This window comes from Harpia harpyja, chromosome 4 (assembly GCF_026419915.1).
Source record: "Harpia harpyja isolate bHarHar1 chromosome 4, bHarHar1 primary haplotype, whole genome shotgun sequence".
In the NCBI taxonomy this organism is placed as follows: domain Eukaryota; kingdom Metazoa; phylum Chordata; class Aves; order Accipitriformes; family Accipitridae; genus Harpia; species Harpia harpyja.
The window spans coordinates 85,648,074-85,674,700 of record NC_068943.1 but is presented as its reverse complement, the minus strand read 5'-3'; the positions used below and the strand labels follow the sequence as shown (position 1 = coordinate 85,674,700).

The 26,627-nt window shown below is 41.2% G+C and overlaps 2 protein-coding genes across 3 annotated transcripts; both read left to right on the top strand.

The window, feature by feature from the left end:
* The first annotated feature begins 485 nt into the window (after window positions 1-485).
* Window positions 486-6,947, top strand: LOC128140971 (keratin, type I cytoskeletal 10-like). Its single transcript, XM_052785463.1, has 9 exons — window positions 486-1,237; window positions 1,850-1,932; window positions 2,484-2,640; window positions 3,041-3,202; window positions 3,530-3,655; window positions 3,861-4,087; window positions 4,662-4,993; window positions 5,478-5,579; window positions 6,478-6,947. The coding sequence occupies exons 1-9, from the start codon at window positions 551-553 to the stop codon at window positions 6,501-6,503; spliced, it is 1,902 nt and encodes a 633-aa protein (XP_052641423.1). The 5' UTR covers window positions 486-550; the 3' UTR covers window positions 6,504-6,947.
* An 8,526-nt stretch (window positions 6,948-15,473) lies between these two features.
* On the top strand, window positions 15,474-21,503 carry LOC128140970 (keratin, type I cytoskeletal 13-like). 2 transcript variants are annotated; one of them, XM_052785461.1, is made up of 8 exons: window positions 15,474-16,261; window positions 17,039-17,121; window positions 17,583-17,739; window positions 18,394-18,555; window positions 18,929-19,054; window positions 19,286-19,512; window positions 20,303-20,694; window positions 21,145-21,503. In XM_052785461.1, exons 1-8 carry the CDS (start codon window positions 15,539-15,541, stop codon window positions 21,168-21,170), a joined length of 1,896 nt encoding a protein of 631 aa, XP_052641421.1. In that variant the 5' UTR covers window positions 15,474-15,538; the 3' UTR covers window positions 21,171-21,503. The 2 variants fall into 2 exon arrangements, with proteins under 2 accessions (XP_052641421.1, XP_052641422.1); XM_052785462.1 differs by having other exon boundaries at window positions 18,929-19,058; window positions 19,290-19,512.
* The last annotated feature ends 5,124 nt before the right edge of the window (window positions 21,504-26,627 follow it).

The following is a 26,627-nucleotide window of genomic DNA, read 5'->3' as shown; positions in this document are numbered from 1 at the left end:
ATAACCATAAACCAGAACCTACTAAAATATCACTTAAGTATAAAAAAATCAGCTGCAATTCCTTGACAAATATCTGAAAGGGGAAAAGCATGAGGAATGACTACATTAAAAGAGAGATAGTAACATTCATTACTGTTCCATTATGACAGTTTATTGTTGTGCTGAAAGAGGTGCAAACAGGATGAGATGAGTGGGATGAGTTCAATTCAGATGACTGTAAGTCAGTGGACTAGATCACAGAAAAGATCTACCTAATTCAGAGCCACCCAATAGAAATTACATGTTTTGTATTAATAAACAAATGGTCATGAACACTTTGAGTATGGGTTAAGCTTCCTGACACTGTCAAACATCTCCCTGTGGCAAATTACCCTTGGCAGAAAAACTACGGCTTGCAAATGCACATGGAAAGAAGGTACTCCCTTTGGCGGTGACACCCACTGTCTCAGGTATAAATGCAGACCAGGGAGGGTGGAAGTTGGAGCTATGATTCCAGAACAACTGTAAGACCAGCTTTGAGTTTTAACCCGAGTCATTTGCTGCTGCCACTATGAGCTGTGGTTCCAAGACCTCTAAAAGCTGCCTGCGAGGGAGCAGTGGTGGCAGTGCTAGCAGTAGTGGCGGTGGAGGGGGCAGCAAGCATTCCTCTGCCTCCTCAAGAAGAATCACTTCTACGACAAGTGGTGGTGGCAGGATTTCTGGCAGCAGTTGTGGCGGAGGAAGTTCCAGGAGCAGCTATGGTGGGGGAGCTAGCAGTGGTAGTCATGGAAAGATCAGGCGCAGTAGTTATGGAGGAGGAATGAGTGGCGGTAGTTGTGGAGGAGGAAAGAGTGGTGGTTATTATGGAGGGGGAATGAGCGGTGGTGGTTATGGAGGGGGAATGGGCTGTGGCAGCATGGGAGTAGGCTTTGGATCACGTGGGAGTGGGTTTGGTGGTGGTTATGGAGGAAGCTTTGGTGGATGTAGTGGTTTCAGTGGTGGCAGCTTTGGCAGTGGTGGCAGCTTTGGCAGTGGTGGCTTTCATGGAGGGAATGTGGGAATTCTCTCCAATGATGAAAAGCTGACCATGCAGAGCCTTAATGAACGCCTGGCTTCCTACCTGGCTACGGTCAGAAATTTGGAAATGGAAAATGCTCAGCTTGAACAATTAATCAGGGAGTGGTACCAGAAGCAAGGTCCTACTGGTACAAAGGACTACAGCCACTATTATGGACAAATTGAAGACCTTCAAAATCAGGTAGGATGTTCTTTGTCAGAGAAGTTTAAGCATTGACAGACTTTTTGTGATTGAGTAAAATGTTTGAGGCATGGATACTTCTAAACTCACTAAGTGCCTCTCTGAAAGTGTCTCTTGCGCTTGAAATTCTGCCTTCTCTACGTGCATCCAATTATCTCCAACTAGAGGTGGAAAAAAATGCACACCCCCTATAGCACACCCCACAGACCATTCGCTGGCAGTGACTGCAGACTCTCAGAACGCCTCTAGTGGATTTTAGAGCATAGGAAAGAATGGTAACAATTACTCTCTCGGACGTGCACTGTCTGACATTTGAGTACAGCCCTTGGCCCGCGGGCATGGAAAGTGAGACAGAGCTACAGCGGTGACACCAAGCCTCTTGACAGGACTCTTGTACTCACAAAACAGTTTTTGCCATTCTGATGCTATTTCATACAGGTACCTCTTTGTTTTGCACTGCAGATGACCTTTCCAGGCCTCTGTATATAGGAAATGCTGTTCACCTCAGACACCTGGGAATTGTAACAAGATCGCATTCATATTTCTGTCCCTTGTGCAAACCTGAGAGATTCACAGGGAAAATTTTCCTCAGCATATCATCTTCTCTTCTAGCTTGTGACTGCAGCTGTGGAAACCAACAGGGTACTTTTGGACCTGGATAACACAAGGATGACTGCAGAAGACTTCAGGATAAAGTAAATATATACTCCTCTTTTCCAGGCACTGACTTCCTTTCTCCTACTTTCCTCAACTTACTTTCATAAATTCATTCCATAAACAAGTATCAATCCACAGAGACTAGGGTTCCTCCTGGTTCCATGGCAGCACAACTGAAATAATTTGTAAGACTTCAAAATTCTTCATTATTTCTGTAATGATCTTCAATGGGAATACTCCCTATGGCTGTGGATTCAAACCTTAAAAAAGCTTTATTTTTAAGGAAAGAAAAATTATGATTATCTCTCACTGAAATTCAGATGAAACAGATAGATGAAACCTGCACAAAGTCTACAGTAAGAAGAGACAATGAAAAATACCACAGAATATGTTTTAATATTAAACTTTAAGTACTGGCTGCTGATTTCATAATTCTGCTCATTGAGAGATGCTATGTGCTACAAAGTCTAGACGTAAAACCAGACACTGAGATACTGGAATACATGAACTTTTTCATAAATTAAGTCAGTAGGAGAAGGACTGAGAATCTAAGACCAGGGCTGACCTTTCTGCACTGTCCTTGGCACAGGTATGAGACAGAGTATGGTCTCCGGCAGAACGTGGAGGCTGACATTAATAGCTTGAGACCCTTGTTGGATAATCTGACTCTGAGCAGGTCTGACCTGGAAATGCAATTTGAATCTCTCAAGCAGGAAATGATTGACCTCAAGAAGAACCATGAGGAGGTAAGAGCCAGTTCCTTGAAATGCAAACTGCAGAGGAAAACAAGAACACTTACTGTATTGGAAATGTGGGGAGGTTTTGCAGGTAACATCCTCTGCACTGAATAGTCTTCCCTGCTCTCCTAATGTGTGGCAGCTCAGCTAGGGACCTCCTGAGACAGGCTGACTGCCAGGCCCAGGCTGCTCCAGGGCATTTCCGAGCACAGTCCCTCTCAACAAGCAATGACCGGGAAGTCAAGGTCAAATAATTGCAACAAGAAAAAAACCCCCACATACATATATATGTTCTTAAAGGATCCAGGATGGTTTATGACGTCAGAGCAAATTAACTGACTTCAAAACTCTTTTGCAAGTAATTTTACCATTTTTGTTTATTTGCCTTGGGCCTGGGTTTTCTCTGCAGGAAATGAAATCGCTGCAAACACAGTCCAGTGGTGATGTGAATGTGGAGGTGAATGCTGCTCCAGGAGAGGATCTGCTGAAAAAACTGAATGATATGAGACAAGAATATGAAAATATTATTCAGAAAAACCGTGAAGAGGTTGAAAAGTGGTATGAAAGCAAGGTAAATGGTTACAATTTGAATGTTTATATTACAAAAGAAAAACAATACCAACTTTTGGCAAGAACTTCCTGTAGATGAATGACACTTTGAATCACAACATCCATTGCTTTTAGGATAAAATGGTAGAATACCTTTGATTAAAATAAAGGAAATCACAAGTGGGCTTGAACTGCGCTGTCAGAGCCATATAATCAAGTTTAAACAGCCCCCATATTACACGTGGCACTGCTTCAACTTGTTGTATTGCCAGATGCTTCCATGATAAACTACCACAATGACATTGTAAGTTAAACTCAAAAACTCCAAAGCTGTATATTACTTTTTTAGATGGAGGAAGTGAGTCAACAAGTCCAGTCAAGTGGCCGGGAAGTGGAATCAAGCAACCAACAGATCTCTGAGCTGAGACGTGAATATCAGAGCCTGGAAATTGAGCTGCAGTCACAGATCAGCATGGTAGGTAACGATTGCTTCTGATCCTCTGATATGCCAAGAACACGTGAGTTGCTGGAATGACAGGAGATCAACTATAGCTAGCACTCCATTTAATGAAGATGCTCGGTGCATCTGACACCATGTAACACTTTTCTCATCTGGGGCATAAGAATGATCTAAACCTGCCACATTCCCATAAACACTGTATTTTTTCTTTCATTCTCAGGTACAGTCTTTGCAATCCAACTTGGAAGACACAGAACGTCGCTATAACTTGCAGCTGCAGCAGATCCAGGGTATGATCGGCCCCTTGGAGGAGGAGCTGGCCAGCATCCGCTGTGAGATGGAGAGTCAGAATGAAGAGTACAAGATGCTCCTGGGCATCAAGACCCGCCTGGAGCAGGAGATTGCTCAGTACCGGGCACTGCTTGAGGAAGGGCAGCATGATATTAGGTACGTACATTCAAATTAATTAACATGCCACCTTTGCAAACAGGTGAAGATGAAAGTAGCAATATTTATATTAGGAACTAGTGCAACTAATTCATCATCAACACATTTAGTACAATCACAGGAATTCATATGGAATCTAAATCTTGGCTGGCAGTGTACAAAGCTGTATTATTCTATACTTATTGTGAACTGGACAAAAATGTTTACAAAAGTATTCAGAACTATAATTTGCCATTTCTTCTCCTAAGTACAATCAGGAAGTACAGTTATATATGAAAATGAAAGGTAAGCAAGAAAATAACTTTTTCATAAATACTCAAGGTACATATTTTGAAAGACTTCTAAAGGCATCCATTGTCTTTCTTTTTCTTCTTCTGTGCAGATCAGTTCATTTGTCCTTAATTCGGATAGTTTAAGACCAGTTCTCTAGAACATGTTTCACACAATAGTACTTTCTCAGGCATAGAAGATGCTCAGAGGGAGTCAGAAAGTGGCCTTGATACAGCCGACAGGATGCCAGACACTGGTCATGTTGCTATAAATCTTGCACATATATGTCCTTTCCTCCTTACAGCATCTCACAGGGAGGAGCTGGTGGTGGATCTGCAGGAGGAGGAGGAGGAGGTCATGGAGGAACTAGCTGGTCTTCTGGAAGAGGAAGTAGTGGAGGAGGAAGTAGCTGGTCCTCAGGTGGAGGAAGCAGTGGAGGAAGGATTGGAGGATCCTACGGAGGAACTTCCTCTTCCAGAGGTGGAGGAGAATGGAGCAGAGGAAGAACAGGAGGTGGAGCCTGTGGTAAAACTTCAGGTGGAGGAGGTGCCAGTGGTGGAGGAGGAGGGGGCAAATCCTGCCTCTCCCATTCTTCATCTTCCCAGTCCCAGTCTGGCAACTCTTGTGAAAGCCAAGGTAAAAATTGGAATAAAAGAGTACATAGCAGGAAAGGATATGACAACTTCCTTCCTCATTTGGAAATCTGGAGATATTTTTGCTATTTTTTTCCCAATCATGTTCTAAGTCCACTCTGACATTTGTTCTCATACAGTAACATATCAACATGGTAGTATTTTCACAAGTGACTCAAATGAAGAGGATGTTATGAAGAGTTCTATCAGAGGATGTGTAGAAAGAGGAAATGAAGGGGGGAAAGGAAAAATAATCCCCAATCCAAAGCATGCAGGGAACTAGAGAAGTCGGTAGTTTTGGAATGAAGCCAAATGTTAGAAATGTAACTGGTATTAAGGGAGAAAAATGGTTAAAGCAGGGTAAAATAGTTGGAACACTCAAGGCATATAAAATATAAGGGGTATTAGCTGTAAAATCCTGAAGTAGCAAAAGATGGGGAGTGACCAAAAGGTCTTCTCCATGTCTGATTTCACGGCTGTGGTTCCAGGAGGTGCTGAAAACATGAAGCTCTGCCTGGAAGGGAATAAAACACTGGACAGAGGAGCAACAATGGAGGAAGTGTCTGAAGCCATAAAAACAATGAGACTGGGTAAGGCTCCAGGTCCTGACAGCATCTCAGACAAATGCCTGAAAATGTTGAAAATTAACAGGAAGTTATAATTTTTAGAAAGGTTCTCTTCCACTTCTGAGTTTTTAAAAAAAGATGGAAAATGATCCTGCTTTGAGGCTTCCATTTATTCCTTCTTATCAAGGAAGTAACAGGGATATTAATCTTAGTTAAGATGTAGTCTGTCTCAAAAACCTGCTGTTTTCTATCAGTGACTGGCAGTTGGTCATGGAAGTATTGGCTACAGGCCAAAAGGCCTGAAGCCATCAATGTAGAAAGTGAGAATACTACACAGACTCTCTTGATGCTGAAAACAAAGGCAGTGAAGTCAGAAAGTTTTTGTATAATGAGTAAGATTTTTTTTGGTAATATTTGGTGTAGATGAGATCTAGTTTTTAAAAATTAATAGGCTTTGCAAACTCCTTCGTAAAAATTTACTCCTTTGTTCAAACATCCTATCTGACTTGCAACAGTCCTATGTATACTAATGCTTCGTAGGCAAGATTAAAATATATTACGTGCCATCCATCTTTAACTTATAAAAATTTGTTGTAAATATCCATACACACATGAATACAGATTCTAAGCTCATCTGTATTTGTTTTATACTGCTACAGTCACTCTAAATTTAAAGAGATTTACACTTACACAGTTGAGAATAGAAGCAGGTCCATGTATTTAATATGATAAAGCTGCAAACACATATGCTTGTACAAATATTAAGTCTGACACTGTTCTAACCTTTCCAGAATGCTGAGAAAAAAATCTAGTCCACTGAGAACTGCACAGTCTAAAATTATGAAGTAACAAAAAGATTAAAAATGCTGAATGAGATAACATTTCTTCAAAGAAATTCTTGCTTCCCTTCATCTTTCAACAGGGAGTTTTAGAAAGTCCGAGGACTGATTGGAAAAACCAGCATCTTCCACTGCAGGACCTTACCAGTGGGCCTTTGGACCAAGCAAGACTATACCAAGCATGTCGAATCATGCCTCTGCAAAGAGCAAGAGCAAACACTTGTTCAAGTTACTCAACACTGCTCACTCCAGGGGCTCATCAGAACTCTCTGGATGGCCTACCTGCTTCTTCTACCTTAATTTCTGTGCCTAATCACTGTTACCTGAGTTAAACTACCGTGATTGGTATTCCTGTGAAAAGAAAAAATAAAAAACACACCCCACCCCCACCCCCAAATGCTAATAAATCTTTGCTTCTCTCCGATGCAACCAGAAAGCCATGTCTGGGAGAAATTTCCTTTGGCGGACATTTTTGTTTGAATCAATTACAAATATCAAGCCCTACCTGTGGAATACACAATAACATGTCAGATTATGCATAAGACCCAAAACTTTGCAGCAACATATTCACCATTTAAGACTAACCCGGCAAAACTTTGAAGGATACACTACCAGGTACAACGCTCTGGTGGTCCCTGCAATAGGAAAACAGTCAAAAACCTGACTCGTTTCTGCTATTAACTTCTATCAGGGAAAAGGAGGGTGGGTTTAAGGAACTGACTATTCCCTAGAAAGCTTCTTAAAAAAAATCTTCCTAAGGAATCACTAAAATGCATTAAGAAACTTTTTTATCAGGGAATTTAAAGATGGAAATTTTCAGCTCCCAGTGCCAAAACACCCCCGAGTGCAGAACTTAAATCATGTACAATTAATTATCCAAAATGAACACATTTTGAGTGCTACCTGCTTGGGTACACATTGGCTAACAAGTGGATAGAAGTTCAGTAATAGGATAACCCTACTTTGTGACAGTAGTTATCTGTACTGTAAAATAAATTCATAAAGCTGGAGTATGAACCAAATTGCATGCATATGGTCTTAGAGAAGGCTAGTTTTACTGATCATAACCATGCCTTGCCATCTGGTAGCTGTAAAATACCTGGCCTCTTCTATGTATTTCCACTTCAGGGCATTTCTTATGTCTAAGTATGGACAGGTATACGTTTTGCAAAGAAGACAGGCAAATGATTCATATTTAGGATGTGATTTTACAAAACCCAGTGGTAGGTTGAGAGAAAAAAAAATGTATTCAAGAAAAAAGATTCCCAAAACGATTTTAAGGTTTGCCTACAGATCACACAGTAGAGGGACTGCTCACAGTGGTAAGGGTGCAAATGCCCTAAAAGATAGAGATCGAATTTTTTCTCTTTGTTTTAATTATAGCCATGTTTCCCTCCTTTATACCCTGGGCAGGTGCTAATTGGCCAGAGGGCTCCCTCTGCCCGCTCCCCCATGCTGTATCCCTTACAGTGCCTTTCACTTCTGTTGAGGCTTATTAAAGTGTGGGGTCTGCATAAACAGAACTTCCATGGCTGAATTGCTGAAATTAACTATATGGGGAATTTCATTTGAAAATAATTCAGAGGGCTTCTCACATGACACCTGTTCACTAATACATTCTTTATTCCTTGCATTTCTTGACTCGCCTGCTTAAACACAAAGGGAACCAGATAGGAGTATCGCTGCAGTAAGTTTTCCTCTCTCAGTTTTACAGTCACGAGTTTTGTTTTTTTACTCTGAGGAAGTCATCACCCGCTGGAGAAGGTTGAGAAACACAGATTGAGTGGGAGACCGTGGGAATGGGAATCCTGAACGCCCGAGTTCTAGGCAGATGTGTGCCAGTGATTCACTGCATTGCCTTATGCCAGGCTCTCAGCCAATGTGATTAGTATTTGAATAGAAAAAAAATCTAAGAAGAAAATTCTTTTCTGACCAGTGTCTCTATGGAGGCCTGAGGAACTGGCTAATCTTCATGAAGGACTACTTTATACATCAGCATGCACTGATATCCTTGACCTGACATGCTAAGAGGCAGTGTTGATTACATTTGCAAGGACACCCCCATCTCCCTCCTACTGCAAAATTGCCTACTTCATTTTTAAAACCCTTGCAGCATCAAATCATACTTGTCTCTATATTGCTAGCTGTCCCCTCAACCTACTATCTCTGATTGCTCTGCTAGTTTTACACCTCTTGCAGGCTGTGACAATTCTTTCTTAGACCTGTCTATTCACGATACTAAACTAACAGCCCAAATTAAAGAATATTCCTAATACAGGAGCCCTGCTTCTCATACCTCCTCTAAGAGCCTGCCAAGTTAATCTCAAAAATGCTTCTGCTGAGTGCGTGCTTCCTGGCTTTTATAGCGTGATTTGCGGGCCATCACCTGACCTCTGCCCTTACAGCAACACCCGGGAGGCTATTAAGGAGGTCAGATAAAATTTACGTGGAAGAGTCGTCTGTGCTGAAGCTTGCTGCTCTGTACCATCACAGCAGCTCTGGGGACTACTCATACCTCTCACTCCTTGATCCTACACTTCTTTCAAAAAATGTAACTTACTTTTAGTATTTTTACTGCCAGTTATCTAATTATCTAGCATATATGCATCTAACCTTGCAGAAGAAATTCTACTGAAACAAGTCCTTGTGAGAGCAAAGCAGAATGAAACTTGAAGAGTTTAAAGCGTGGGAAGGAGAATCCACATGGCAATGAGGCAGTTCAGTACTGTATCAGAGAAACCTGTACTACAGTACAAACATGCAAACATTAGAATGCAATATGTTGTAATATGCTATGCAGTTCTGCTGCTGATTTAAATGCTTACATTAATATGTTATAATCATGCGCAGAAATAAGTAAAAATTTCTGAGCAATTAGGATAAATAAAATATTACTATTACTTCTTTTACTACTCAGCATTGATTGTACTGTCTTCTTCCTTACCTAAAATCTGTACCTTTCTTATCAAGGTGTTCTTATAATAAGCTTCATAATAAAGTTTATTTGCTATACATTACAGTATGTGACAAAATAAGTACAAGCCATTGATAAACTTAAAAAAATACCTACCTAATGATGGCATTAGTGCTTATTACAAACAAAAAGAATGAATTTAGATGGTTTCTTACCATACCCTGGAATAAAGTGCCAGTTTAAATATTCTTTCCTTTTTCCATTTTGTGTATACAAAATCTGCATCCAGGTTATCACTAGCATTTGCTTACTGAGAGAACAGGCTTGTTGTAATAACAACAATGCAAAAAAACTTATGTGGAGGAACAGAGCTAGAAAACCAAAACTACTGCAAAGCAGGAGTAACAAATACAAATACTGTAGTGTCAGGTGTCAAAGCTTAGGGCATGCTTAAAGTGGGACTCCAGCAATATTAAGAGTAGTGAGGAGAACCTTGCACTTGCATGCATTTTGTTAGGCATTAATCAGCATAATAAGCTTTAATTTTATGAGCACAACATGTTGCAATTCGGATACTTATCTGGTGTTCCTATTAGTGCTCTGAGAAGAAAATTGTGGTACATGTTAGAACAAGACCTTCAGAACAACCTTCGGCAAAAATAAACGTGCACACACACTCCTGTATGTTTGGCTTCAGTACTCCCAGAGCAATTCATTTGTCCATTTGAAGGCATAGATGTAATTTCAAAATTGCCTATGCATATATTCTGCTGATGTCTCTTTTGTTTAGCATTAATTGTTAGCCCTATTAATTGTCAAATGCTACACAGTCTATATTAATGGGCTACAGAATTAGTACAGCAAAGTATGCTATTTCACTGCACTGCTGTGGGGGGAAGGAAGAAACTAGCAAATCTTTCTAGAGCCCACCCATCTCAGCTTGAATGTCCTAGTGGTGCTTCCTCACTTTTATGAGGGGATAACACAGGTTGCTTAGGCAGTCATTTGTTTAAAGTGTTGGGGGGCGGGTGGTGGTGATAATAATTCTCTATATGGACAATCAAGCAGGAGCCAGATCCCCAAAGGCAGTAGGCATAAACAGGATTTAGCTACACTTAGACTGGCTGAAGTCCAAAGCTCTGATTCCCAAATGCTGGCTCAGTGGGTATTTAACCACCTTGAATTACTACATTCACTAAATCTTACTTTTTGACTAACAAGTTCTTCAGGCTGCTTCTGCACTTGCTCAGACCAGGTTGAGGCTAAGGGCAGCAAGTACCAGCTCCCTTCCACTTCCCACTGGCAAGCAGAGACCATGCAGGTTGCTCCTGAAGTGTGCGTAAACCCTCCGCCAAGCTCAGCCCAGCAGCATGCCTCCCACAGGCCAGCATGACCTTCCTCCCTATAAAACACTTCAAGAAGAGTGGATGCCTTTCTTTCATACAACACATTAGTTGTAGTAACAGAAAGTACAATATGCAGATTAGCGCCTTTGCAGGCTGGGATTCAAATCCCTATGTTCCATCTTGCAGGGTACTGCAGTAATCAAAGGCATTAAGGTGACAGAACAGCTGTAGATGCCCACAGCCTAGGGGATCTGAGGCTGCTTATCCCAAATGGACTGAGGCACTTAAACTCTAGAGAGAGGCAGGAGACCTTGCTGGCAGATGCTCTTATCATGCCCTCCAGCTGTTACAGGCAATATGAAAAATGCTGTTCCATTTTGGTACCAACAAAAAAATATATTCCTGTCCCATTGACTTCACCCTGTAGGAGACTGGAGTAATCACAGGGGGACAACTCTCTGATTCTGGCTCAGAAAGTGTTAGAAATGATAACTGGCAGCTGATAGGCAGTAATTAGCAGCCTGTAAACTGTCTGTCAGCTATAGGGCACAAAAACCTTGACCCACGGTTGTCACATTCAAATGACAAAAATGATGTGTACATTTTCAGGATCTGAACAACAGGCATTCTTCCCATCAACCTACTTGCATGGAAGATCCAAGTTACCCTGCACAAAAACGTGCACTAGGAGAGTGCTAGAGGTTTTAAACTTGACAGGCAAGCTTACTACTGCCTTAATAGTCCTTGCTTCCTTTGCTGGGTCTAATCAAAATTTCTTTGGAAGTTATTGTGATTTCACTAGAACATTATGAAATGAAGTAGGAATGAAGAGCGAGCACAGACTCCTAGGTGAAAAAAGATCCTCTTCTTACAAAAGTTTTTGGTAAGAGTGATGGGAAGAGATTATTAAATAGATCAAGAGAATAAAATCTAGCACTTGCCTGAGGCATGGCATCAGAATGACATTGAATTAAGGGGAAATGTTTCAATTTTTTGGTGCACAGACACAAAAGTGAGAATACATTTTCTCCAGGTCTGTTTTGAATGCAGCAGCTCCAGCCTGTTGTAAAAGTCTCCCAGTTCTGCTAAAATATACAGCAGCATGGGCTGCTCACAGAATTTGTCTTCATTCTGATGCTAGGCAGTCACTTCTTTGATATATATCACAGAGGCCTGATTAAAAGGAAAACAATAACAGAGAGAGAGTGAAAGAACGTCAGCTGTACTTGAAATGTGGCATGTGCTGAGCTTAACAAGAAGCAGTATGCAGTGTCAAAACATTCAAATACTCTGCAGGCTGAGTAATGCTGGTAGCTGTGGTAATAAATGTCCTTATTCTGGTCTGATTTGGAAACAGCAATGTTATATAGCATACTGGATGCTGTATCAACATAAAAACATTAATGATTAAACTGTGCATCATATATAAGAAAGAGATGAGAAAAGGTCCTAAAATTACCGGTTCCTTTTAGGTAATTCCATAAATTATAAACTTTACATCATCCATATAACACATTAGTGGAAAGCATCAGAACAAAAATTTGTGAAGGCTCTTTAAATGACCTCAGAAAGGAAAAATTCATCCTGTCCACAGCATGGGTCTTCTCTGGTTTGTAAATATTCACACAGTTAAATATTTAATAACCAATAAATTAAAATATGCCAGGATGGAATTCAATGTATGCAAATTTACAAGAGGATGAAGTACTCATAGTTCACCTGTATTTTTCAGGTACCTTAGTATTGTAGTCCAAAGAGACATACTACATTTCTGAGAACACAGTGACTATGAAAGAAACAAAATATCACAAGGGAAAATTTTCAGCTGTTAAGAATACAGCATATCCTAATAGCCAGCAGGATTTCTATAAAAAGCACTAACTAGTAACAAAAATAAAATAATAGCAACACTAAAGACAAAAAGGAACATCCTATGAGCATATGACTTAAAAGCTACCAAGATCTAAAGGCAAAATCTTTTATTTGTGTTCCTCCTTTATATATACGTAGTGGTAATAATAGAGAACTAAAATGAAATGTTGAGGCTATCTGAAGTTCTCCACCCTCAATGGCTTCGCTCTTTCTTTTCTTTCACTGCTTTTATTTTTTAAAGTATTTTCCAAGCATATAATAAGATATGTGCTTATCAGAAGAACCTTCCAGTACAGACAAGTCCCTGCTGTGAACAAGCATATATAGACAAAGACAACCAATAAATAAAATAGGAAACAGTGTAGGTTCTCAGAAAGTACATAAACTGATAAAGAGACTCTTTTGGCAAATGTTTTTACTCGTTTTAGTAATTCCAGAGAATTTTTTGCTCACTATCACTAATAAACCCATAGATTGTTCTAGCTTGTCTATGAAAAGCACCTATAAGGAATATCACCCGAATAACTGATAGAAATTTGAATCTGATAATCAATTTTACTTACCGTAGTGGCATTTGTGAAAAAGTGCCCCCATTGACCAAAATGACATTACCCAGACACAAAGGCAAAAGAACACTAAAAAGAAAAAAACATTTTGCTATAGTAAACTACATCTTTTAGCACCAATAACAGAACATGAAGAAGCCCAGAAACTGTGTTTACGCTGCTGAGGTGACACTACCATCCTCCAGCTGTGAATCAAAGAGAAATTATCACATCATCAAGCTACTTGAAATCTTTCATCACCTTTGAGCCATTGAGTATATCAAATAGCAAGATAAAATCAGAGAGCTTTTGAAAGAGATTGCATAAGCAGCAATAAAGCAATGCTGGCAGAAGCACAGTGCAAAGGACAGGACAATAGATTCAGTCAGAAAATGGTAAATAATCCTTAATTTAACATAAAAAAGACCAGAAGTTAAGAGGCAGAAAATACAGTTTGTAAAAGAATCATGCACATGGAGACCGATAGCAGAGTGTGAAAAACAACAGCGACATACCATCAACTTCCAAATCAAGGTGGCCTTTGGAAAGCCAGGACTGCATTGCATTGCCATCTACAAGAGCTCTTTTTGAAGATGCTGAGAAAAGAACAGCAGACAACAAATGATAGTTCCTCAGATGTGCCCTTAATTGTTCCCTGCACCTGAGGTTTAGGGGGAAATTGCTAAATTTCATAAATACCTTACAGTCATTAGAGGATCAGTAACCAAACAGAGAGGAAGAAAGGCAATGAAGACATTTCAGTAACAGAACAAAACTGTCACTGGAAAAATGTACACTTTCTTCCAAGCAAACTGTGACTGTTTGGGTCCATCTACAGCAAGACCACAAATGCTGATGGTTTTGCTGTTGTTTGCAGTTAAGCGGTAGGGACTCGCTGTTTACATGAATGAAGTCTCTACTGTATTAAAAAATAAGATGTAAATTTCTCATAAAAGCTTGCAGTGTAAGAACAGAGCTAAGCGGATGCTGAGGAAATGAGATTCTGCATTTGAACCAGAATATTTAGTTTTTACCCAGGACTAAGATGAAACATTATAACATGAGGGTATTTTTGTAGATGATAGTCAACTGGAATCAAAGAGTCAGTCAGCACTGTTTGCCCAAACTCAGACTCTTCTTACAGATTTTTCAGAAACATGCAATTCTGTCTTCAGATACTCTGCTTTAGCATCAAAACTAACAACTGGGGATGAAAACCATTTACAAGTCCATCTTGCTAAACTTCTGGGGATCGGTGCATGACTGAAGTATGGTCTAATTTCTTTTGTGGTCTCAACAGTCTGATTTCAACCGATTTGTGTAAAAAGCCTTTCAACTTTTCTCTCAGGATCTATTTTAGAGTCTCATGGATCTCTGCATTAAGAGCAGTATGTATAATTACTCTATCATCTGTAACAATAGAGAGAATGAACAGTTTTATATTAAACCATAAAAGGCCTTCCCACACAGTAGTTTATAGGTCAGTGTCTGCATTAATAGAGCTTCTAATTGTGCTACAGCTGACACTGTAATACAATTAAAGTATGCTTCAGCTTCCTACTATGTTAGATCAACAGCTCTTTGGTGAAAAAAATCCAATATTTTTTTTCTCTTTGAATTCTAGGACTTAAGCTATCTAGTGTGCTGTCCTATCACTTTCTTCACAAAAGAAGGATTTTGCTTTTTAAATAAGAATCCCACTGCATTGCTTGAAATAGACTTCTCATATAAATAAAGATGTTCTCTAAGTGATGGCAGGGATACAAAAGTTGGACAATCTAAATATGCAAGTTGTACAGTCCTATTCATAAAACTCTTGCACTATCATGTATAGTGAGAAAAAGAATATAAGCAATATAGAAGATCTTAAATGCACAAAATTTGAAAAAGCAAAAGAGAACAACAGTCTTTGACAATAGCAGCTACAAAAATCTGAGCAAAGAAAGGAGATTAATAATTGAACAAATAAATGCATGGTCTAACATGAGAGATTTGGGCCTCATCTTCTTTCTTTTAGGGAAGAGCTGAGAACAAAAATTCTCTCTGTAGAGTTCCATGAGGTACACATTATCTCAACATTAGCTTCAACAGGATCCCATATAAAGTGGCTTTTCCATCATAAAGCAGATCCAGGCTGCATGAGGCAAAAGACTACCTATTCCAGAAAAACCTAAATGAAAAGAATGCCACCCAAAAGAAAAGAAATGTTCGATCTTAAACAAACATGATAAATGCAGCAATGGGCTAGATTGCTGAGATATCAGCACAAAAATATTGTTCAGCAAATTATTCTTGGCACAAACAACAATGTTGGTAAATGCCCTGGGAGAAGGAAACACCCTGATGGTGACACCCACTGTTAAAAGTATAAATAGAGAGAGCTGGGGATGAAAATTTGCAGTCCTGAATCTTATCAGGCTGTGCACCTAAATTTGGGATTGTGGTTAGACTCTTACCTGCTGTCACTATGAGCTGTGGCACTAAGTCTTCGACTAGTACCACTAGAATTAGCAGTGGAGGTGGTGGTGGTGGTGGTGGTGGTGGAGGGGGTAGCAGCCGTGGAGTTCATAAGTCTGGTGGATACTCCTCAGTGTCCACTAGAAAATACACTTCTGGAGGAAGTGGAGGCTTTTCTGGGAGAAGCTTTGGTGGAGGAGTTTCCAGGAACAGCTATGGAGGGGGCTTTAGCAGTGGCAGTTGTGGAAGGATTAGCCGCAGTAGCTATGGTGGGAGAATGAGTGGTGGTAGTTATGGAGGAGGAATGGGCTGTGGAAGTATGGGAGGAGGATTTGGATCAGGTGGCGGTGGTTTTGGGGGAATGGGAGGTGGTTATGGAGCTGGCCTCGGTGGAGGTAGTTTTGGTGGTGGTGGATATAGTGGAGGTGGATTTAGTGGCTTTGGGGGCAGTGGTGGCTTTAGTGGTGGCAGCTTTGGTGGTGGTGGCTATGGTGGAGGTAGTTTTGGTGGAGTGGGGTTTGGTGAAGATGCTGGCTTGCTCTCCACAAATGAAAAGTTGACCATGCAGAACCTCAACGATCGCCTGGCTTCTTACTTGGATAAAGTGCGACGCTTGGAGGATGAAAATACTCAACTTGAACACCTGATCAGGGAGTGGTATAAAAATCAAGGTCCCACTTCTACCAGGGACTACAGCCAATACTACAGAACAATTGAAGAACTGCAAAACCAGGTAAGATGTAATTTGACTAACTTTGAACAGATTCTCATTAGAATGGCACTTGCCTCCTGCAGCACAATATCCCTATTTGAGGCAATATATTCCCTCCTTTGTTTTAGTCAGGAAGCAGACTGGTGGGGTGACAAAGCCTGACTACCAGTTTTTCTCTGCTGTGGGTGATATGCATATTCGGGCACACTTGTATTTGGCACAGGTAGCATTGTTTGGTGCAGTGGCAGACCATTACTAGTGCACCCATTATGGGGCCTGTCCAGTGCTCCCTTCAACACTGTGCTCTTGCTTGTTTGTTCCCCACTCTCTTGAACAGGAGATATAATCATTGCTTGCTTATGTTGTGCTGCTAGTGGCCATATTAATTGCATCTTCTTGTGAATATGCAGGATGAGCCAACATGTGCATTTAGTCTAATTCTAGCCCTCAGCCATTTAATAGTCCCATGTCTCCTACATGAATACGGTTGTTGCCAAATGCAATGGTGATTATGTTTTCCCACTGTTTTTGAATATGAAGAGTTTATTTAGTTATTATTTCCAACAAGGTTTTTTTAATAGACATTTGTAAACCAAAATTGACAGCAAAGACACTTTCTTTTAACTGGAAGCAATACACTCTTCTCTCTTCTCTCTATCTATAGCTCCTGCAGCACTAGTCAGGCTTGACATTACCATAAAGATATTCTGTAATGTGTTTCTGCACAGGTATGTCTTCCCTCTATCTATGTGTCAGACTGAAAAGACAACTGACTAACATCTGCCCTCTCCCTTTCAGATTGTTGGTGCAAATGTGGACCTTAACAAGATCCTTCTTGACATTGACAACACTAGAATGACTGTGGATGACTTCAGACTGAAGTGAGTTGTTCCCTTCCTGTTTCATTCCACCTTGCCTCCCTTTACACCCCATCAGTTCATATTGCCAATTAATCTTTGTAGATGGAATAGCCTCTTGGCTCCAATGACAGAATATATAACTGTTAGCAAAAGCATTCTGAGAATGTTTTTTTTAGTTTTTCATTATTATTTTTCTCCAGACAAGTTATTGAAGATTGCCATTTAAAGGACTACATTCTAAGTTTCTCCATCCTTGTATGTAGATTTATAAGCATAATCCTCATCATACAAATCTCACAGAGAGAAATTCTACTGAAATCAAACAAACCTATTGGAGATGGAAAAAGAATTAGGTCCTTTCTTTTAAGAACTGAGCAATGGGATTAAACACCAAAGGTGTACTGATGGGAACTGTTCATAATCAAGATAACAAACAAAGAGGTCTGGCAGCACTTTTACTATCTTTCTTGTCTGTTGTTTAGGTATGAAACTGAATATACTCTCCATCAGAGTGTGGCAAGTGATATTAACGGATTACGTCCACTTTTGGATCAACTGACTCTAGCCAGATCTGACTTGGAGACACAGTTTGAATCCCTAAAAGAGGAATTGATCTATCTTAAGAAGAACCACGAAGAGGTAAGTTTCTCCACACTTTAAAATAATAACTAACAAAAACTCAACACTCAGAGAATTTCCTGTGGATTTCTTCCACTAGCAGTAACCAGATTTTGGCTGCTGGCTTTGATCATCCAACTTGACACAATCTGGCTTTGATTTTCAGGAGTATGTAGCATCCACCCACAGCTGCCCGTGACTGATGTAATAAGACACCTAGGTCAACATGTGGCAAAATGAGACCAGGGAAATGAATGGCTTTCAGGACAAAGTACAGTTTTGTTCCCGAACTCATGGAAGGAAAATTGGATAGAATATATGGAGAAATCAAAAGAAACTATTTATACTACCTGCAATGATATTTCCCATTGAGAAGAAAAATATATAAAAGGATTTTCACAAAGAGCATACTGCATAAAATTTCTTATGACCCTGAGGAGAAAGTGTCAGTGTCAATGCATACGTGGTGCCTGGCTATTGTCCACTGTAAAGTTTGCCTTAGGGATGGCAGAATTGTTCCCTTTCACGACAAGGGTAGATGAGGCCCCCTTTGCAGGAGCGATACAGCTGTGTGAGGATTTGTGTCCCTTTCTTTTCCTTTATTTGAAACTATGACATTTCTCCTTACCTTCACCCTTTGAGAACCTGGCGGGGTTTTGTTTTTTTTTTTTTCAGGAAATGAAAGGACTGCAAACACAATCTGGTGGAGATGTCAATGTGGAGGTCAATGCTACCCCTGGCATTAATTTGATGGAAAAATTAAATGAAATGCGTTGCGAATACGAACGGCTTATTGAGAACAACCGGAGAGAGGTGGAAAGCTGGTATGAAACCAAGGTAAAGCGCAGGGTTTTTTTGGCTACTAAATTTTTCAGAAAGAACTGGACCTACTTACATCCAGCAGAAGAAAGGCAACTTGTCATGTATTATTTAAGGGACATTAACTTTAAATGGCTTTAAGCAGTTTACTGTAACAGGTCAGTTCTGGAGTACTAAGGTTATGTGGTAAAGCATGTAGAATCTCTGTGTTCCAGCAGCAAGGTGAATTACACAGAGTGAGTTAGCAGAGCGGCATGTGGGAAATATACATGGTCAGTCTACATTACATCTTTCTTCAAGCATATTAATTGCTTTCTTATTGCTGTTATGATAACCCCACAATGTTTTCTTATTATCAAAAATGCCTCAATTTTGTATGTGAATTTTTCAGATGGAAGAAGTTAATCAACAAGTCCACTCAAGTGGCCAGGAGATACAGTCAAGTAACCAACAGATCTCTGAGCTGAGACGTGAATATCAAAGCCTGGAAATTGAGCTGCAGTCACAAATCAGCATGGTAAGTAAAGGTATTTACTTCTGCTTCACCTGTGACACAGGCTGTATGTGCAACTAGAATGAAAGAATGGTTACACATAGAAAGTACTCCATCTGTAGAGAATGGGACACTGGATTACTTCTCTTCAAAGATATGCTTTTTTCTGGTTTGTGAAGATATCAAATTTTTCCACAAAAATTAGTTAAACTTGCCACATTCCCAAAACCACTGTATTTTGTTTTCCATTTGCAGGTAGACTCTCTGCAATCCAACTTGGAAGACACAGAACGTCGCTATAACATGCAGCTGCAGCAGATCCAGGGTATGATCGGACCCTTGGAGGAGGAGCTGGCCAGCATCCGCTGTGAGATGGAGAGTCAGAATGAAGAGTACAAGATGCTCCTGGGCATCAAGACCCGCCTGGAGCAGGAGATTGCTCAGTACCGGGCACTGCTTGAGGAAGGGCAGCAAGACCTTGTGTATGTAAACTGACAAAAGAACACAGCATTGTGTGAGACCCAGGGTTGCTAGATTAGTTACAAAGACAGGAAATTAACAGTCTACATTTGCAAAACAGATTTTGTACTGAAATGAGGCTAATTCAGCTATCTTGACCAATTGCCTCCCAGGTTTGGTGTGCTATACATTTCTTGGCAAACCTGTTCAGAATACAAATTACTTGAAGAAAAATTAATGCAGAAATTCTGAACTACCGACTTGGGGCTTCACAGGGAAACGCACATACAGAGCCTTACCTTTACCCTGGTTCCAGAAAATGCCAGGAACTGAACAGACATAAGTCACCTAGGAAAAGACCGTAAGCAGAAAAATGACCATAGTTTTCCAAACCTTCATAGAAGTTTCAGTGTGCAATTCTCTGAAAATTCAAGCTACTTTGGTTTCCCTTATGCAGTGAGCCTGCTTCTGCTTGTAAGTGGCACCTGAAAGAACAGCTAAAGCTTCATTTTCTGCCTTTCCAATTTGGAGTGCAGTGACACCATACACTGATAAAGCAGCAATGCTAAACCTTGCAAGAAATATCTGACCAGAGCGCGGGAAAAGCAAAAACTCTTCCATTCAGGCTGACATTGAAGGAGAGGTTGATTTTTGGCACTGCATCAGTTGTCTTGCTGATCTGTGCTAGGTTCTAAAAAGGGGAAGTACAGACAAGAGAAGTGCAGGCTTCCATGCAGTATCTGTAGATAGATTTCCTTCTGAGATCAAAAATGCATTTGATTAACTTTTTTTCTCCTTTCTCTCTTTTTGCAGAATCCCAGCAGGAGGAATGGGAGGAGGAATGGGAGGAGGCATGGGAAGTGGTAGAATAGGAGGTGGTGGCTATTCTTCTGGAGGAGGAAGAGGAGGAGGAGGTGGTAGCATGAGTGGTGGATACGGAGGTGGTAGCATTTCCTCCAGCAGCGGAATGGGTGGAGGAATGGGAGGAGGAAGTGGCGGAGGAGGAATGGGAGGAGGAGGAATGGGAGGAGGAATGGGAGGAGGAAGTGGTGGAGGAGGAATGGGAGGAGGAAGTGGTGGTGGATGCAGTAGTATTGTTGGAGGAGGAGGAGGAGGAGGAAGGATGTCAGGAGGCGTCAGCAGTTCCCACTCCTACTCTTCATCTTCCCAGTCTCAGTCCTGCAGGAGCGGTGGTGAAAGCCAAGGTGAGAACTGTTGTATGGGCACACTGTTCTCTCAGTCCCATCCTTGCTAATTTATACACTGTATCAACATATTCTTTTGGAGGTAAACAGTACCCAGGATAAACTAAAATTTCTGGAAAGTGTTAGATTTACTTGTATTAAAAATTCTTTCCTATTTGTATGGAAAGGATCAACTCTGCTTAAGAAACACACATTCAATATCTATTCAATTTTGTGGGTGACATCAGCTAATCATGTAGTTAAAACCCAAACAGGTTTTGTTCATCTCTCATTCTTTGCAGAATCTTATAAATACTGCTGCTTTTGTACCATGCTGAAGTTTTCCTTTATGCTTTTGGAGTTCTTATGGTCACCTATCTCATAATGAAGCTTCTTTTCTGTCTGGTAGATACTGGTGCCTCAGAGATTCACTGCCAGTACTGGAGGAATTAATACTTTATTTCTAAACAGGGTATGGAAGAAAATCTTTTGACTAAGAATATGCATTGAGGATCCTACAGTGCAAGACCTTTCAAACAGAAATTGGCCCAAATCCTCTACATTCCCCACGCTCCTGAGGAAAGACAGATGCTCTTAACAGTTCCTCAATGTTGCTGATGCCATCTATCCAAAAAGGCCCGTCAGAGCTACTCAGATGGGCCACCTGCCCACCTGACATGCATGCTATGTGCTTCTTCTGCCTGGAATGCTTTGTGGCTTCAATCATTGGCACTTGAGCTACTTGCTTTATAGATTCAACCTGTTCGTTGCTTGGATTGTTCTGTATCAGGAAAATGTCGCTAATAAAACTTCATTTCTGTCTGATGCAACCAGAATCTTGTGTGTAGGTTTTCTTCCATTCTGTAGGTGTAAACACTTAAAAAGAAAATACAAAGCCATGCCAACACATGCCTCCAGGTAGAAAAGTTGATGATACATGACAATAGTTGATAATGAAATTTAGAGTTAAAGCACAATTTCTGAGCATTCAGGGCAGATCATAATATTCTTGAAGCATCCTGGGCTGTGCCTTTGTTTTTTAATAATGTGCCAGATACTCTTGTGGAGCTGAGCTCTAAGACTCAATAGCAATTGAGTATCACCCCAGAACAGACTGCAGCATCTCAGCACTATATGAATGCTGATAAAGCTGGCAACAAATCAGTGCCCATCCAGGCCTGACACAAAGAAACATGAATGATTACAGAATCATGATTGCAAAATGAAAGGAATGTTTCAATTTGTGATTCACAAAAACTTAACTGACACTCATCAGTTTAAACTGGAAATGCACAAACTAGGGATCTGTTTTTGAACAGAAGAGAAGTTAAAAGGAAATAAAATTTACAGGATCTTTACAAAGTTCTCCTCCATAAAATGTTAATACTAACAGCAATATTTGCCTTCTACCTGTGACAAATGAATTACATGTGAAAGTACCTGGAATGTTTACTTCTGGATATAGGAAGATCTGTACTGTGAAGAAAATTAACATAAACTGAGCCACATCCAACTGGTACTTCAAAACATTCCTGACTACAATTTGCAAAAAATTTGATTGCTTGGCTGCTGCAACAGCTTGGAGCAAGTCAGCAAACAAATAATCAGAAAGCACTCTCTTGTTATTAGCTATCTTTTGGGAGTTGCATTTGCTTCTGTCCAGCTTTTTATATGCTTTTTTACAGTCATTATTTCAAATAAATTATAGCATAGCTTTCTTCTGTGATTGGGACAACTTTGTTCATGCAAACAAACAGTAGCTTCTTTCATCGCAGCCCACCCCCATGGATAAAACCCATTTCCAGAGACTTTTAGTTGAAAAAAATAACTTTGCCTTCTGAAGACTAACAAATTCAGAGACCAAAGGAAATGAAATGTATTGTCCTAGGCCTTTCAGAGCAGTCTCTTGTGCATGTTTGAGGAATCTCAGGAATTTCTGCATGATATTTTGGAGGAGAGAGGGCTGCCAAAGTAGGCAGATCACAAACCACAGCTTTATTAATTTTAATGAGAAGTTAGCATCTGAATTCCTCAGACTCATTTGGAAGTCTTAGTCCATTGTACAGCTACCACCTAGACCACACAGAACAGAAGTCAGCTATAGGCTGTGCAGCTCGCAAGTAAAGCCACCAGTGGAAAACCTGGAAAGGAACATAAAATCCTAGTCCATGCCCAGCACGCCAGTCTTCCTGTAGTTCTCCCCTGAGGCAGGTTCAGCTTGTACAGCTGTTTGCAGGAGGCTCTGTCCTAACCCCCACCAAGACAGGATGTCTATGGTGAAGCTAAGTTTTAAAAAAATGCACATAGTGGCCTGAGCTGCAAAGGCTAGCAGAGTATCCCGGGCAAACGAGGGGCCAAAATTAACCCTGAGGCTGCACAAGTGAAGGGTATATTTCACTTGCACATAGACTTGCAGGCTTAACTGCTGAGGCAGGGCTGTATGCTCAGGGAGTGGCCTCTAGTGGTGAATAAAGACTCAAAGAAAATGTGGGTTTTGTGGGAGAGGAGCTAACACCATTGATTAAAGGTAAAACAGGTCGACGCACAAGGGTGTGGATCGAAAGAATAGACGCAAAATTAGTTTCCAGAAGCACACAGGTCACATTGCCATGCAAACTTTCTCAACACTTGGAAACAGACATTGTGCTACACAAATACTTCCAGTGACACACAACAGGAAGAATGAGATTCTAGTAATGCTGATTTCTGTTTCTTTGTTTTACTTAGACTACACACATCATCTAGAAAGAGATACAATGTTCATAGTAAATGGTATGCGGATTATTTCAAAGAATCAACTGTGCTTATGCCAAATCCCTCTAGAGGGTACTATATTGTTACCTCCTGCATCTTGTACATTACAACTACCTCCACAGATGTCAATCTACACTTTAAATTAACCTTTAAAGAGTATTTGTTTTCCTGTCTCATAATTACCTTGCTGCCTGACAGGCACTGTGCTACATATCATATGATGAAGTTCAGAAGAGGTTAAAATAGGGAGAATGGAGACAGCACCTAGTAAGAGGCTCAGTTAGAGGGAAAGAAGGATTTTCAGGAGAAAGTCACTGGTGTGGCTAAGGAAATTAAAAGAGAGTATCAAAGGGGAATAAGGAATCTCACTGTATCTTGAACAGAGAATGAGGAAAACCCTGTGGATCTAGACAGTGAGAATGTTTGGATGAATGGAATACAGCTGGGGTCTTCCATGGAGAACTATGAAATTTGGGGATATGTCCCCCTAAAGGTTATGGCCACAAAGATGATTCTCCATTCAATACACAGAAGATCAAAATGAAGAACATCATTAACTCCACCTTATCTGTCTAGGGCACATAGATACCCTGGGCTGTATTTTGAGTGTTGTAACTTTGGTGACCCTGTCTCAGAAATAACACGATAGAGCTGGAAAACATTCCAAGAATGGTAGAAAAGGTATAGAAAACTTCTGCATGTGCGCTTGATATCCTAGAGTGTTTCAGCCTCAGAAGGAGGCACATCATGACCAAGGATATGACAGCATTCTCTCTAAACACAGCACTATGCAAAGTCACAACTGACATGAAGGTTTTTCTATTAAAGTTAGTTGACAAAAAGTTGGTAAGTCATAATTTTGTAGATATTTTTCATGATTCAGTTTCAATTTAAGTTCAAAGTTTTGTTTCTCTCTTAAGGAGTCAGAGCTAACATCTCTAGGTTCTTTCGAAGTCACTGGCAGTATCTACAGGGACATGCCTTTAGGCAGCTGAATTCAAGCTCTGGCATTCAGCACCTCAAGTTTATACCTCACCACATATTAAGCCTCTAAAAACTAAGCACTTCTACAGATAGCAGATAACTTTCTAGTGGTAACAGTTTACACCCCTCCCCTTCCAAATCAACAATATTTTGTTGACAAGCCTTCCTATATAATTCTTACGATAAAAGAAGAAAATTATACATATGGATATACAAAAGCCTATTGTAAAATCATAAACCTACTAAAAAAACCAAACCCAGAAGACTCTACAAGCATATGGCTTTATCGAGGGTGAAGCTGTACTATTTTCAAGTAGTTGTCTGTCAGTTTTCAGAGGCATGGTGGGAGCAGGAATCTTGTTTGTAACCAGCTTCCCGTAGTGCCTGTGCTGCCCCGGGAGACAGGCAGGTAGGAGTGCTGTTTCACCGGGTGTTTGAGACGCTGAATGGCAGCAGCTACATGCTAAGAGCAAAGCACAGTCGAAAGGTACTCCTGTTCAGGACTTCAGCCCCAGCTCTTTTTACATCCACGGGGCATTGTATTGGGTTTGTGTGGCAAGGTTTTGGGGGGGGCGGGCTACAGGGGTGGCTTCTATGAGAAGCTGCCAGAAGCTTCCCCCATGTCCAATAGAGCCAATGCCGGCTGGCTCCAAGACGACCCCACCACTGGCCAAGGCTGAGCCCATCAGCGACAGTGGTAGCGCCTCTGGGATAACAGATTGAAGAAGGGTGGAAGTTGCTGCAGAACAGCAACTGCAGCCAGAGAGAGGAGTGAGAACATGTGAGAGAAACAACTCTGCAGACCTCCAGGTCAGTGAAGAAGGAGGGGGAGGAGGTGCTCCAGTGCCGGAGCAGAGTCCCCTGCAGCATGTGGGGAAGACCATGGTGAGGCAGGCTGTCGCCCCCCAGCCCATGGAGGTCCACGGTGGAGCAGATATCCACCTGCAGCCCGTGGAGGACCCCATGCCGGAGCAGGTGGATACCCAAAGGAGGCTGTGACCCTGTGAGAAGCCCGTGCTGGAGCAGGCTCCTGGCAGGACCTGCGGCCCCATGGAGAGAGGAGCCTACGCTGGAGCAGGTTTGCTGGCAGGACTTGTGACACCACAGGGGACCTACCCTGGAGCAGTCTGTGCCTGAAGGACTGCAGCCCATGGGAGGGACCCACGCTGGAGCAGTTCGTGAAGAACTGCAGCCCACGGGAAGGACTCACATTGGAGAAGTTTGCGAAGGACTGTCTCCCGTGGGAGGCACCCACGTTGGAGCAGGGGAAGAGTGTGAGGAGTCCTGCCCCTGAGGAGGAAGGAGTGGCACAGACAGTGTGTGACAAACTGACCGCAACCCCCATTCCCTGTACCCCTGTGCCACTGGGGCGAAGGAGGTAGAGAATTCAGGAATAAAGTTGAGCCCTGGAAGAAGGGAGGGGTGGGGGGAAGGTGATTTTAAGATTTGGCTTGATTTCTCCTTATCCTACCCTGATTTGATTGGTAACAAATTAAACTGATTTCCCCAAGTCGAGTCTGTTTTGCCCGTGACGGTAATTGGTGAATGATCTCCCTGTCTTTATCTCGACACATGATCCTTTCATTCTATTTTCTCTCCCCTGCCCAGCGGAGGGGGGGCAGTGACAGAGTGGCTGGGTGGGCACCTGGTGTCCAGCCAGGGTCAACCCACCACAGGCACATACAGGCACAGTGTCTTCAAATTCAAACAATCCTACTCCCTCCTCTGACGCGTACCTTCATGTTAATGTGACTCAATCCCTTCTTACTCTCCTTTTGCTAATTTTAAGGAGTTTATTTCTTCTTCTGTAATATGGAACCTCTTCCTAAAATACTTCTGGGTTGAATTCATCCTCCCTCACTGTGGATAAACTGATTTTGAGGTGGTAATTCACAGCAGGTTCCACCAGCTTCTTGTGCTTCCTTTGTACTAGCCAAATGACTCTTCTGCAGGAGTTATAGTGCCAACACAATAAACAGCTGGAAACCTGAGAATTTCTTTCTGTTCAAGGCTTTTCTCAGTTTCATAGAAGCTTGATTAGTAAAGATGGAAAAAGCAACTCACTGAACATCCCATATTGCATAGGCAGTGGAAAAAAATACACAATTGTTTCTTACTCTGTTTTATGTTGCAAGATGCTCTCTCATGGTTGGCAAACACAATTCACTGTAACAACTTCAGATGATGACTGTATTTTTTCAGGTCTAATCTTTGGC